The sequence below is a fragment of the Sphaerodactylus townsendi genome, linkage group LG03, assembly GCF_021028975.2.
Source record: "Sphaerodactylus townsendi isolate TG3544 linkage group LG03, MPM_Stown_v2.3, whole genome shotgun sequence".
In the NCBI taxonomy this organism is placed as follows: domain Eukaryota; kingdom Metazoa; phylum Chordata; class Lepidosauria; order Squamata; family Sphaerodactylidae; genus Sphaerodactylus; species Sphaerodactylus townsendi.
The window spans coordinates 124352093-124364900 of record NC_059427.1 but is presented as its reverse complement, the minus strand read 5'-3'; the positions used below and the strand labels follow the sequence as shown (position 1 = coordinate 124364900).

The window sequence follows — 12808 nt, the reverse complement described above, 5'->3', positions numbered from 1 at the left end:
ATCAGCTCTTGTGACTGTCTAATACAGGGGTAGGGAACCTTTAACACTCAAAGAGCCATTTGGACCCATTTTCCATGGGAAAAGAAAACACTTGGAGCCGCAAATAATTTTTGACATTTAAAATAAAGATAACACTGTATATATTGGGGTTTTTTACCTTTTACTCCACTCATTCTGAGAAGCGCATGGATGCGCCCGCCCTGCTGCCTGCAGGGCAGGCAAGGATGGGGCCAGCGGCTTGGCCTTGCCGGCCGCCGGGAAAGCACCCACCCTGCTCGAATGGGGTGGGCGAGAGGGGAAGCCTGCGGCACTGCCCAGCCTGCCACGGGCAATTGGTGCGCCTGCCCTGCTGCCTGCAGGGCAGGCAAGGATGAAGCCGGCGGCTCGGCCTTGCCGGCCACCGGGAAAGTGCCCGCCCAGCTCCAACGGGGCGGGCGAGAGGGGAAACCCATGGCACAGCCCAGCCATCCGCGGGCAGTTGGTGTGCCCGCCCTGCTGCCTGCAGGGCAGGCAAGGATGAAGCTGGCAGCTTGGCTCGTGGAGCTGCAGTGCAAGGGCAGAAGAGCCGCATGCGGCTCTCGAGCCGCAGGTTCCCTACCCCTGGTCTAATAGGAAGCTTTGTAGAGTCGAATGTTCAGCCGCTTGATTATTCTGCTCTTCGGAAACCAACAGCCATAGGTGCTCACTGAAACAAGAAAAGCATCTTCCCTTTTCTAAATAGGTGACTAGTGAATGGAGGCCTGTATTTTTTCCCCTTTGGATTGCTGACTCTCATGGAATATCTGAAAGCTTCTCAATTTGACCAAAGTAAATCTAAAGCCATCTTGGGCTAACGCAAGAAGTTCCATGGTTCCTGTACTGTATATGTTTTTAATCAGTTTTTTACTATTGTTGTACTGTTGTCTATGCCAATAAAGGCTTGCTGCTTTTAAAAAAAATTCCTTGGTTCTTTGGATGCTGACCAGTTTAGGGTTTTGTTCGCTTTATTAAACAATGATGAAGGCTTTACTATTTCAGAACTGGTAATACTAGCTCCCATTTCCTTGCAGGAATTCAGCAGTGTGTTGTTCTAAAAAAACCAACAAACCCCTCTGGGGCATGTAAAACACTTGCAACAGACTGTAGGCTTGTGAATTCTATCCCCACTCAGCATGAATTCCTGGCAGCCTTAATCTGGGATAATATTTTATGGTAACACTTCAACAGGATTTGAAATCAGAGATTAAAGCTACTTTAAAATACTAATTAAATGTGAACTCTGCTTGTTCTTAACGATAAGGAATGTTGTGGTTGAGATATTAACTGTAAGTTAAACCAGGGGGTGAGCGCATGAGAGGATATGTTCAAAGTAGAAAGGACTGGAAGGGGATGTGTGATCCCAGAGCCATAGTTAAGGAACAGGGAGTGTAAATTGGTCACGGCCCTATAAGGTAGGCTAGGGTAATTTTATACAGCTGTTGCATAAACTGTATTTTTAGGAAATATAGTTTCAGCTTTAGAGGCCCTTTGTGAAACCTTTCTTTTTATAATTGGACAGGAAAGGAAAGTTGAGTCACAGGTTATTGAGATACCAGTGTTCAATATGCCTTGCTTTAATATGATTGCTCATTTGGAGCTAGGGATATGCATTTGGCAAACCTAAATTTTATTGATATTTTTTGCAACCTGGGGAAAGCCATTTTAAAAATAAAGGCTTGACAAAAATCCCCTCTCCACCTCCCTTCTCTCTCCCTCACCTACCTTGCCAGGTTGGCACAGAGCTGTATTGTTGCAGCCTCTGGGTTCTACATGGAGGTCAGAAGTGGTGGCTTATGCAGAGCTGCAGGCCAGGCTCAGTCCAGCCAAGCCTGGCATGCAGTCCCTCTCCAACCTCTGCTGTCACCTCTAGGCTCCATGTGGGGCTTGGAAGTGCCAAGCGACACAGAGGTGCACGCTAGGCTTGGCCCCGCATGCTATTCTGTGTTGGCTGCGGCAGTGGCCTCCAGGCTCTCCATGGGGGTGGGTGGCAACTGTACTGTTGGGGGAATGGGGGGGGGGGTAAAATTCAATTTTTTTCCTGCAATCCATTAGATCTAAACCCGAATTTTACCCTTTTGTGGGGGGCGGGGGGCACACCCCTATTTGGGATTTGTGTGTGTGTATCCTTAAAAAGTTGCTTTAAGTCAAATTGTTGATATATAGTGATGTTGATGTGCATACTGTCTGTACTGGATTTTACAGACATGTTTAGATTTGCTTATTGATCTTTAAATGTAAAGATTATGTTTGAATGTAATACATTGTAGTAGACGTACTGAGGCTAGTGGGGGCAGTGCAGGCTTGACTGCTAATGGAACAAAGCAGCAGCAGGAGGCTATTACTGTATCAGAATACTTCCCATTAATTCACTGTTGCAGATTTTGATTTAGCTCATGGATATTATATTTTCTCGTAAAAGTGATTGATGAAAGAGGAGAACTGTGTTTTCTAATTACAGTCTAGTATTTTTTTTCCTTCTCAGAAAAAATAAACCTTTTAAGTTTATCGTGCTATCTTGTAAATTCTGACTAAGTTTGAAGAGAAAGACATTTATTTTGCTGTTGTGTAAGGAATACTTCCTGCTGGAGCTGCAGTAAAATTGTAATGAATTTTTCATAAATAGTATTTAGAGCCTGGTTGGCACAATGCATTTGAAAGTAATATGAGTCTTGTCGAAGTCACTGGGGTGCTGTCTGGTTTTCGGGCTGTATGGCCGGGTTCTAGCAGCATTCTCTCCTGATGTTTCGCCTGCATCTGTGGCTGGCATCCTCTGAAGATGCCAGCCACAGATGCAGGCGAAACGTCAGGAGAGAATGCTGCTAGAACACAGCCATACAGCTCGGAAACCAGACAGCACCCCAGTAATATGAGTCTGTTAATAAATGGTGCAGCTAGCGCCTGTATGCATTATCCCAGTGTTTGTCATTCTTGAGCAGTTCATTTTGATGTGAAATGTTTGAATCTCAACATTTCAAACATTTGAAAAAATCCCCATCTCCTTGTTTGGACATTTCCACGTGCTGGACAGCTAGTTTTCAGTTCCATACACTGAATGACCTATAAGATCAGGTCTTGGAATGAAGCTAGTTCAGTTACAACCATATTTTGAAAGGGATTGAAATTAGTTCTGGTCAGTTTCATGTCTTGATTGGAAGTGGCTTTTGCATGGGAGTCTGCAACAGACTTCTTTACTGGTTAATAACTTGTAGCTAGAGGGTAGCTGAACATGGGTAGGCTTGGAATATTTTTTCAGAACTAATTGTATAGAAAAGGACCAGCGCTGAATGAAGTCTCTGATACTGTGTTGAAAAACACCATAGGTTGCCACTGTCTATTGATCTGGAGTGAAACTCTGAGTATTGAAATCATTTGCACTGGAATACAGAGTGTAAAACCAGTGCAGTTTTATTTCAGAAGTCAGTATGATGATTGCTTTGGTGCCACTCAGCCAGTGGGCATTCTTTGGGTCCCTGGACCAATCAGTGTGTTTTCTGGCTAGTGCTCTGAGAGAATCTGGAAACTAGGTGACTCCAGGTGGTGAGAACTCTATGAGTGCCTACCCTCTAAAAGATAGGGAAACTAAATCTGCCCCTTCCTTTTGAGGTGGAGAGTCCCTGCTCCCTTCCTAGAAGGCTGAGAGGGTTTCAATTAATGGTAACCAGATGGGCATGAGAAGAGACTGCATTCTCACTTACAGACAGTCCTTGATTACAATTAGAGTCATAGAGTTGGAAGAGACCTTAAGGGCCATCAAATCCAGTCCCCTGCATTGTAGGAACACATAAGCACTTGGGGACTCCCAGAGGTTCCTGGACTCTCCTCTTTGAGAAAATGGTATTACCCAAAAGAATGTGCATGTTTAAGTGGAATTTTAGATCAGGTAGGCTGACTTTATTTAGCTTTTATCCCTGTTTAGAAGAGCAGCTCCTGCTTGCTTGCCTGTTTTTAGGACAAGTAGCCCATGATTAACTATTTTAAATTCCTTTGTAGTTGCCAATTTCAATTTAAAAATTTCGGTCATATTTTTATTGAGAGGCCTCTTGAATTCAGGAGTGATGTGATAGAAATGTATTTGATATAATTTATTTCTGTCCAGTTTATTCTGCTGTCTATTTTTATATGTTAAGGTTTTTGCTTATACTGCTTTAGCAATAGAGGGTTGAGAAGTGATACCATCCACCAGATGTATGAGTTGTCAATGAGCTGTGTACCAAAATGGAATGGCTGAGTTATGGAAATCCTGATAGTGGGAGATCTGAAATTGGTTGTGGGATTGAGGAAGAATGAAAAATCTATCTATACCCATTTTTGAGTAATCTGATTGCTCTTTCCATCAGTCACCATTGCCCAACTGGTTTTTCCTCCAACACCCACCCCCAGCAAAATAGTAATGGCAGCAAGGAACAACCACAGGAAGAATCAATTAGCAGCAGCCAGTGATATGTAGGTGCATCCTGGGTGGGTGTTGCATAAAAACCTAGAACTGTATTAGTCTGTATTAATATAAATGCTTATTTTGTTCAGTCAAGTCTCTTAGTTTATTGCTGAGTGTGTTTAAACCTGAAATAGGGAGTTGTTTTTGGATGGGAGGCCATATTTAATAATTTATTTGAAAATGTTTATTCAGCTTTTTTCAGTGTAGCGAGGTTTGCAAATAAATAATGTATTGAAATCCAGGTGAGACATTTCGGCTATATAAACGAAGTACTTCAAAATTCTTCAGGTAACACTGACTATTGCCGGAAGATTTTGGTATTGTACTCCTTCTCTTTGTTACTTGGTTGCTAGATTGGATGCTGTGTTCTTGCCCTCGGAGGCTGAAATTGTGTACTTGTCAAATGACTGGCTCCTTCTGGAAGTGGCCAGAAGCAGAGACCTGCAAGGCATCTGTCAGTTTGAGTATCACATTAGCTGTGGGAGGATCTGTGTCAATATTGTCATTTGTCTACCCATTTTTGGAGAAAAAGGGCAATGGGCGAGAACTTTTGACAGGATAGACATTCCTTTTAACAGCCCCCGACTCACAGTGGTTAATTGCTGCATATTTCTTCCGGCCTGCCTTACATGGTAAGCTCTCCTCATCTACATGTTCTATTATATGTTACAAATGGAACCTGAACATCATGGAACATCTCTGTGGCTTTTAGTTTTCATATAAAGTTCAGATGTGCATTGCTCTGGGGAGAGTTCTTTGGGGGACAGCATGGCGTAGGTGACTCTGCGCTTCCTTCACAGGAGCTTTGGGTGGTGTGGAAAGGACGGACTTTTACAAACTGACTTCCAAATTGCCCCATTGCCTAAAAGTGTGGTGTAAGCCTGTGGCCGTGGAAGACAATGTTCCTAGGCTGGAATGATGGCGGAAGCCAACTAAAGTCAGCTCCAACTATGGAAATGTCCCCAGCCTGCCCACTACAGCATCTGCTTGGATGCAGTCAAGGCTCCCTGGCAGTGCCCACTTCCAGGTTTGGCCAACCTTGGAGCTGTGAGGTGCCTAAATGCTGCTGCACTTTCTCTTACCAGTAGAGAGGGCAAACATGCCAGCAAGCCCTTTGTCACTCCCAAACGCTATTTTGCCGCCGCCCCCCATCTAGATTGAGCCATAAGGAAGATAACATTCTAGGATTGTTCCCTAGCTAACCCAGGAAGCATTAAATTTTGACTTACTTTACCGTGGGCTAAAGAAACATGTGTTTCTTTTATTTTCATTCTGATTTCACTTATTCTTACTTAACAATCCAAACTTCAGAGTTATACTGTGGAGGACAAATAAATGTACATGGCTCTGTGGTCAGTGAAGCATGGGCTTTATGTGCAGAAATTCCCTGGTTCAGTTCTTGATATATGCAGTTGAAAGGACCAAGTAGTTTTTGTGAAAGACCCTACCATAAAACCCTACCTGTCAGAGTAAATATTATGAATTTAGAAAAGATCAATGATCTGATTCACTTTAAAGTATCTTTTAAGTCAGGGGTCAGCAACCTTTAACACCCAAAGAGCCATTTGGACCCGTTTTCCACAAAAAAGAAAACACTTGGAGCCGCAAATATTTTTTGACATTTAAAATGAAGATAACACTGTATATATTGTTTTTTTTAACCTTTATGCTTTGTATAAACAATTATAGTGTGTTGCTTATGAAATCCATGAAGTGCTACAGAGAAAATTATATTTTATTTATGTAAAGAACACATTTTGAACATTTTGAACTCTTAAAAAATAATAACAGACCTCCATGTCAGCCACGGGGGGTGGACTGGACAGCCATATTCCTCACTGAGCATGGCACCTGCCCTGGTCCCAAAAGTCACAGCTTCTGAGAATCTACCCCCAAATGTCCTAGGATTTGCCCGCTGGGAGTTGGCAACCTGCAACAACCATGGTTGAGGATGATCCCGGCTTTCCTTCCTTCCATGATCTACAAGCTTACGCTCCACTGGCTTATTCTGAAGTAAACCTTCCAAGATCCATGTGCAAGGCTTTCCCCATGTGCTTTTGCCCTCCTTGGCAATGCAGAAGCAAACAATTCCCACCCACCCCCGCCTCCCCATCAAACAGCCCCGACGAGTGCAACCTTGCAGGGCTGCAGGTAATAACTCCTTTAAAACCTGACATCGTCTTTCTCACCTGGACTCAGCCATGCTGCCATCCACCAGGAAAGCCCCTGGAGGTCAGCGTGGCTATTGGGGGGGGGGGTCTGCAACCCAAAATGGGGGTCTGACCCCCAAGAAGGCCCCGGGGAGGGGGAAATGAGACCACTCAAAGCAGGGTCGACCCCTGACCCTCCATTCAAGGGGGGTGGACTGAGGTTAGGATTGCGCTGAAAATCTGCGCTCCTGCAACTCCCTCCCGTTTCCTGCCCTTCATCGCTCACTGTTCAAGAGGATCCACCAGCGGTGCTCCGCCCAGCCAGCTGGGCAGCTGGGACAGGGAAGCCAGAAGTGGCTTGGGATAGTTGTAGCGGGCTGTGCCTCTCTAGGAACGGGGACTCTTTCCCATTAACCCTTAGCGCGACTCTCTGAAGGAGGCTGGGAGGACCCAAGTCACACAGAGCTGTAGTACAAGGACGAAAGAGCCGCATGCGGCTCCGGAGCCATGGGTTGCAGACCCCTGTTTTAAGTGCTGTAGTACTGATTTTTGAAGGGTGGCTCCTATTTCAAGAGGTTAAGCAACACTGGAACATTTGTCACTGTTTTAAACATCATAAACTAATATTCAGAAGCAACTGGGATCTAATTATGCAACTATATGCTGTTTGGCTGTAGTACCTAGTATAGTCTATCATGTGTCCATAAATTGGCCTGGCAGTTGTTTTTGTTCGCCCCATTTCAGTACAGCTTGCCTCAGTGAAAGAATGGGCATTCTTTGTAGCAGCTCCTAAACTATGGAATTTCTTCCCTGAAGAAACTGATCAAATCTTTCTGACCTTCGGAAAGGCCTGCAAAATCTGTCTGCTTCAGAAGACCTTCTGCTTTACCTGTGTAGGCACTGTATATATGAATCGTAATCCTTAGGTTTTATGAGATTGCTGTGGGGCTGATGTCTTCTGCCATGACTAAGGGTAAAGTTTGAACAATATTCTATTTTTTAGCTGTTTACAATTCATATTAATTGCTGTGAGCATTTTGGAAAAGTGAAATGAAATTATGTTAAACATTATTCAAGAGTCGCCACCCTATTTTAGGGGGAATGAGTAATCTGTCTTTATGATGTTTACAGGACGTTAATGACGTTGCTTACACTGCCAGAGTCTGCATGTTGTCAAATCAGTAGTCCACTAGGTGGAGAAGCAGTTGTTTGTCAGATGGCTCACTATCTAGGAATAATCATGTTACACAACTGGAGGCTAAATGAAATGGAGTAGAAAAACCAGCCTGTTAATACTGTTTATCATAGTTTCTGCATTCTTGCAACTAGTTGAGATTAAGGAAAATGTCTTGGATGCGTATTTTGTTTGCAGATGGACTTCTTTAGCTACTAGAACCCCATTTAAACTGGAAGCTTATTATATGATGGTGACTTGTAACTGAAGAAAAACATATTTGAGGAAATTCAAAGTCACATCATAAATAATGAAATGGCTTCCAAAGGTTGCAAAAGGAGTCAGTGCATCTGATGGGTGCATTTTTCCTTCTTGTCACTCCCAGCATTCTGGAAAGTCTTCTGTGAGGGTTGGGAGCCGCTTGTGGTCCAAGTGTATTACAGTATGTAAAAAAGGAAATTGTGCAAAATAATGTTCTTTCCCTGCTGCTGCTGGAATAATGGAGGCGGAGACAGCTATGCCTGATTTCTAGCTCTCCCTGCTCCCCTTGAATTGTGGTATACTTTGTTCAGGAGGGTTCCCTGATTCCTAGAAAATATTTTCAGGACAAGGAACAAGTTGCAGGATGAAGGGGGAGGTGGGAAACACTGCTCTGCTAACCTGGTATTTGTATTTTTTCATCAGAGCCATCCCAGTGATGGAAGTTTGGTGTGCTCTGTTATGATGCTGCATCGAGCAGGAGTGATATCCTGGGGGAAGTCAGAGGATTGTCCACATGTATACTAAATAGTAAATGGCTGTAGACATTGAAAACAGGATGAAACAGTTGCCAAACTTGCTGTTTTAATTTAAGAAAATAATGTTCAAACCAGTGATAAAATATGCTGTGGAGGTATTATAAATTTTACAACTAAAAAAAGGTTCCATTTTCTGTTATACTATTTTAATCATGGGCTGTAAACCACCTGGTTGGTTGTGAATTCTGCCTGTAAATATCTAAATATGCAGGATAACCCTGACTCAGTTCTTCTCAGTTTCCCTTATATGTACAGACTGGCAAAGCTAAATTATTAGTAATCTATTGCTTTGATTGCCTTTTAGAGCACTTGTGGTTTAATTGGGAAAATGTTCCAGTGTTCTAAATGAAATACTATCTGGTTTTGGATATTTATTTTGCCTATTTAGTAAAACTTTCAAAGTTCCCCATGTTCATTTTATGTCCCAAGAGCGACAAATACTTGAATTGAATTGAAATATTTGATTAGTAGAAAAATCAAGTGTGATTTAAAATGTTGTACATTCAAAGCTTTCTATAGAAATTATTTTTGTTTGAATAATACTTGTAAGTGAAGTATAACTTATATTTTTCAGCACTGGTATCATCTAAATCTGTTCAAGCATAATTTCATGACAGCTTTACAGCTACAAACTTGCTACTTTCTGTGGAATGCTTGGGGGTCCATTTTGTGCTCCAGTATTTTTCCTGCCGTAGCAGGGAGAGCAGTGATTCTACTGAGCTCCATAGCCAGTATAGGCATTTTAGTACACCCAGACATGATGCACCATGAACAGAATTGCCCACTCAATGGAATTTAACAATCCAGGTGGCGGGTGGGCCACTGGAATCTATGCAGGCATGCACTGATGCATTTGCCCTCCTGGTCAGTGTAAGTGGTAGTTACGCTGGCTGGGAGGGCAAATAGGGAAGTGGGTGGGTGCTGCAGAGCTTTGCTGTGCTCCGTGGTGCCTGACTAGCTTCCAGCTGCCACTCCTAACATGGAGGCCGATGCAACTGAGGATGTTCTGGGGCAGGGGTAGGGAACCTTTAACACTCAAAGAGCCATTTGGACCCGTTTTCCACGGGAAAAGAAAACACTTGGAGCCGCAAATAATTTTTGACATTTAAAATAAAGATAACGCTATATATATATATTGGGTTTTTTTAACCTTTTACTCCGCTCATTCTGAGAAGCGCATGGATGCGCCCGCCCTGCTGCCTGCAGGGTGGGCAAGGATGAAGCCGGCGGCTCGGGAAGCCAGCGGCTGCCCTGCTCCAACGGGGTGGGCGAGAGGGGAAGCCGACCGCGGGCAGTTGGTGCGCCCGCCCTGCTGCCTGCAGGGTGGACAAGGATGGGTCCTGCGGCTCAGCTCGTGGAGCCACAGTGCAAGGGCAGAAGAGCCGCATGTGGCTCTCGAGCCGCAGGTTCCCTACCCCTGTTCTGGGGGAACATTTCTGGAGGCGGCATCAATATTAGTTGGCTCCCACAGGCCTTTGGCCCCAGGAATGCTGGCAGCAGGGAAGATGGGCTTGTGTCAGCCTTTTGGCTGGCATAATGTTATTTTCCTCATATGGAGGGCTTTCAGGTAACCAGGGAACTCTCTGGCTTCTAGCTGTGCTGCCTGGAAGCCCTCTGGAGCTGGCAGAGCGATGCAGCAGCAGCACTGTCCCCGACCGCCTCCAGGAACTGGAAACTTTTCTGTGGAAATAATGCACTGAAAATTTTCTGTTCCGTGAAAAATCTTATATCCTACAATTCTGAGAACCTCTCCACTTAATATTTAGTGTTTTGGAGTGCACATTGCTGGTTATGGAATATTTGGTCATTTTTGAGGGGTCAACGTGGGCAGGAGTCCCTCATTAGCTACCCTTCTATTAATGACAAGTATGGTGTATTCTTGTACTTCCCCATAGTTTATTATTGCAGTGGGCTTTTGTGAGTGTGTTGTCTCAGATGGGCAGCTTGGATTGCTGCCTGGATGGCGGGGCAGATAAATTGGGACTTTGGTAGATAAATCAACAGCAATAAGTTCAGTTTAAAGCCGTGACTCCAAAGCCTGCTTGGAACAAAGAGATGTCCATGGGCTGTCAGAAGATCAGAAATAGATGTAAATGGACATTGGTTCTGATGCTGGTGTCAACTGTTTTTGAATGAGCCAACTTTTATCTTTTTTTCAGTTAGCAGACTGGAAGAGAGGGAAGCAGAACTGAAGAAGGAATACAATGCTCTTCATTCAAGACATACAGAGGTATGTAGTGAATTTTTGAAGCTGTTTCCTGGACTGCAGTCTTGTAGGCACTTGTGTAAGGGGCAGTTTAGTGCCTCCTTCTGTTTCTTATCTGGGTTTTTGGCAGTCTGTTGCACATTGTTCAAGACTTTGTTACCTGGATGTATTTGGGGTGGAACAAAATTATATATTGGCAGAATATTGACCCTCTTCCTGCATTTGCCCAGTTAATGTGTCAGGTCTTGGACCAACAATCAGTAAGCTGACTCTAGATACAGGATCAGTAGTCTTTCTTGGGTTGGCATCAAGGACTCAGTTTCAGAAAGCCAGTTCTGTTGATCCTGGCTTTTATTATCATATTTATTCCCCTTGGACTCCCCTGAATTCCTCCCTCCCAACTTCCCAGAGAATGTGAGAAAATGAGGTGTGAAAGACTTTGTTTTCAAAGACAAATATCCCAAAGCCAAGGCAGCCATAGTCTCCTGCTGGGCTGCCCCCGCGACCTCCACGACTCCCCCCTCCCATCAAGTATCAAGCAGGGTCAGCCTAGTTATCTGCATGTCTAAGTGCATAGAAAAGGATCAAGGAAACAGAAGGTCCATTAACATATGACAGGTGTGGTTACATAGAAAGTAAGTGTGTAGGCCCCCACCTCAGCAGAAGCAATACTCCTTTGCCCAGATGCCATTCTCATTGCCCTTTGTGTGATGCCAGGGGGAGGCAGGTGCCACTCCTGACATTATGAGAATTCAGTGATGGGAAGGGGACACTCGTCAGAGATGGCTGCGAGGCTAAAATGAGGAGTGCTTAATATTTCCCATACCCTGTGGATGCCCCTCCAATACTGGTCTTGCTCCTTGAGAAAACTTTAAATCTTTCCATGGGAGCACTTCCACTGGAGAATTGAGTAGAACGATTAAACATTCTCATTCAGCTGATTCTGTCTATAAATTTTACCCTCCCCTGATTTTGTAACTCTGTTTGGCCTCTGTTTAATATCCAATAATGACTGTAAAAACACAATAGTGACAAAGGCCATTTCTCTTTGTAGCTCTTATTGGATTTAACTGCAGCCTTTGATTGACTACACATCAGGTTCAATTTAAGATATTGGCTATTGCAAAGCCTTTCATGGCCTCAGGCCCTCATCCTTGTGGGCATGTCTCTGCCCTGTGCTCTGCTTTGCTTACCTGAGAAAGGTCCTCTGCATGTGCCAAGCTGCAAATGGGCAGAATCAGCCATTGTGCATACTTGTGCCTTCTCCGTTGTGGTGGTCGGGAAGACTCCCACTCTCCTGGCTCTCTGCAAATTATATAAAACTGTGTTATTGAAGAGAGCTTTTCTATGCAGGCAATAGGATTGCACTATATAAAGTGATTCACAAAGTTACTTAGATCAGTGATTAGGGACTGCACTCCATGATACTATGTATAGCTTGCTGAAACTAAGAACCTGCTATGTAATTTTGCATCATTTAATGTATCATGATAATGTTCTTTGCTTTGATTCTGTTTCTAGATTTCTGGTTGGTTCTGCAACCCTAATCCTATGGCATTGTTTTAAAATGTTCCATCCTGTTGATTATATTGAATCACTCTGTGTTATCCACCTTGTGTCCAGAGGCGTAGCTCCAAGGGGGTGGGGTGGGGGGACGCACAAGGTGCGTGCCCCTGTGGGGGTGTGGTGGGGGCGGAAGACGCACCAGTGCTTTCCCCCCTTGCTACGTCTCTGCTTGTGTCCCAGTAAGAAAACAGAAAATAAACAATGTAAATAAATAAACAAGTGGAATTTGACTCTTTGGATTGAGAGTATGTGCGGAGAAGTCTTGAAAAATATTTGTTCATCAATGATTTTCTGGGTCAGATTGTTTCATCCGATTATTTGCTTGAAATAGAGTGATGTTTCAGTGCTCATATCAGTCATTCTGTTTCAAGTTACTCAGAGAAGAGCCTAATATAATAACGAACAGTCAAGTTTTAAAGGCATGTTGAGAACTGATGAGGAATTTTTCTGCAGCATCTATGT

General features: G+C 43.8%; 1 protein-coding gene across 9 annotated transcripts in view; it reads left to right on the top strand.

Annotated features, from left to right (window-relative positions):
- SPAG9 (sperm associated antigen 9) overlaps positions 1–12808 on the top strand; it is a 115241-nt gene that overhangs the window by 10682 nt on the left and 91751 nt on the right. For all 9 annotated transcript variants that reach the window (XM_048488224.1, XM_048488221.1, XM_048488219.1 and 6 more), the window contains exon 3: positions 10734–10804. In XM_048488224.1, coding sequence (XP_048344181.1) covers positions 10734–10804 — 71 coding nt within the window. The remainder of the gene's footprint in view (positions 1–10733; positions 10805–12808) is intronic.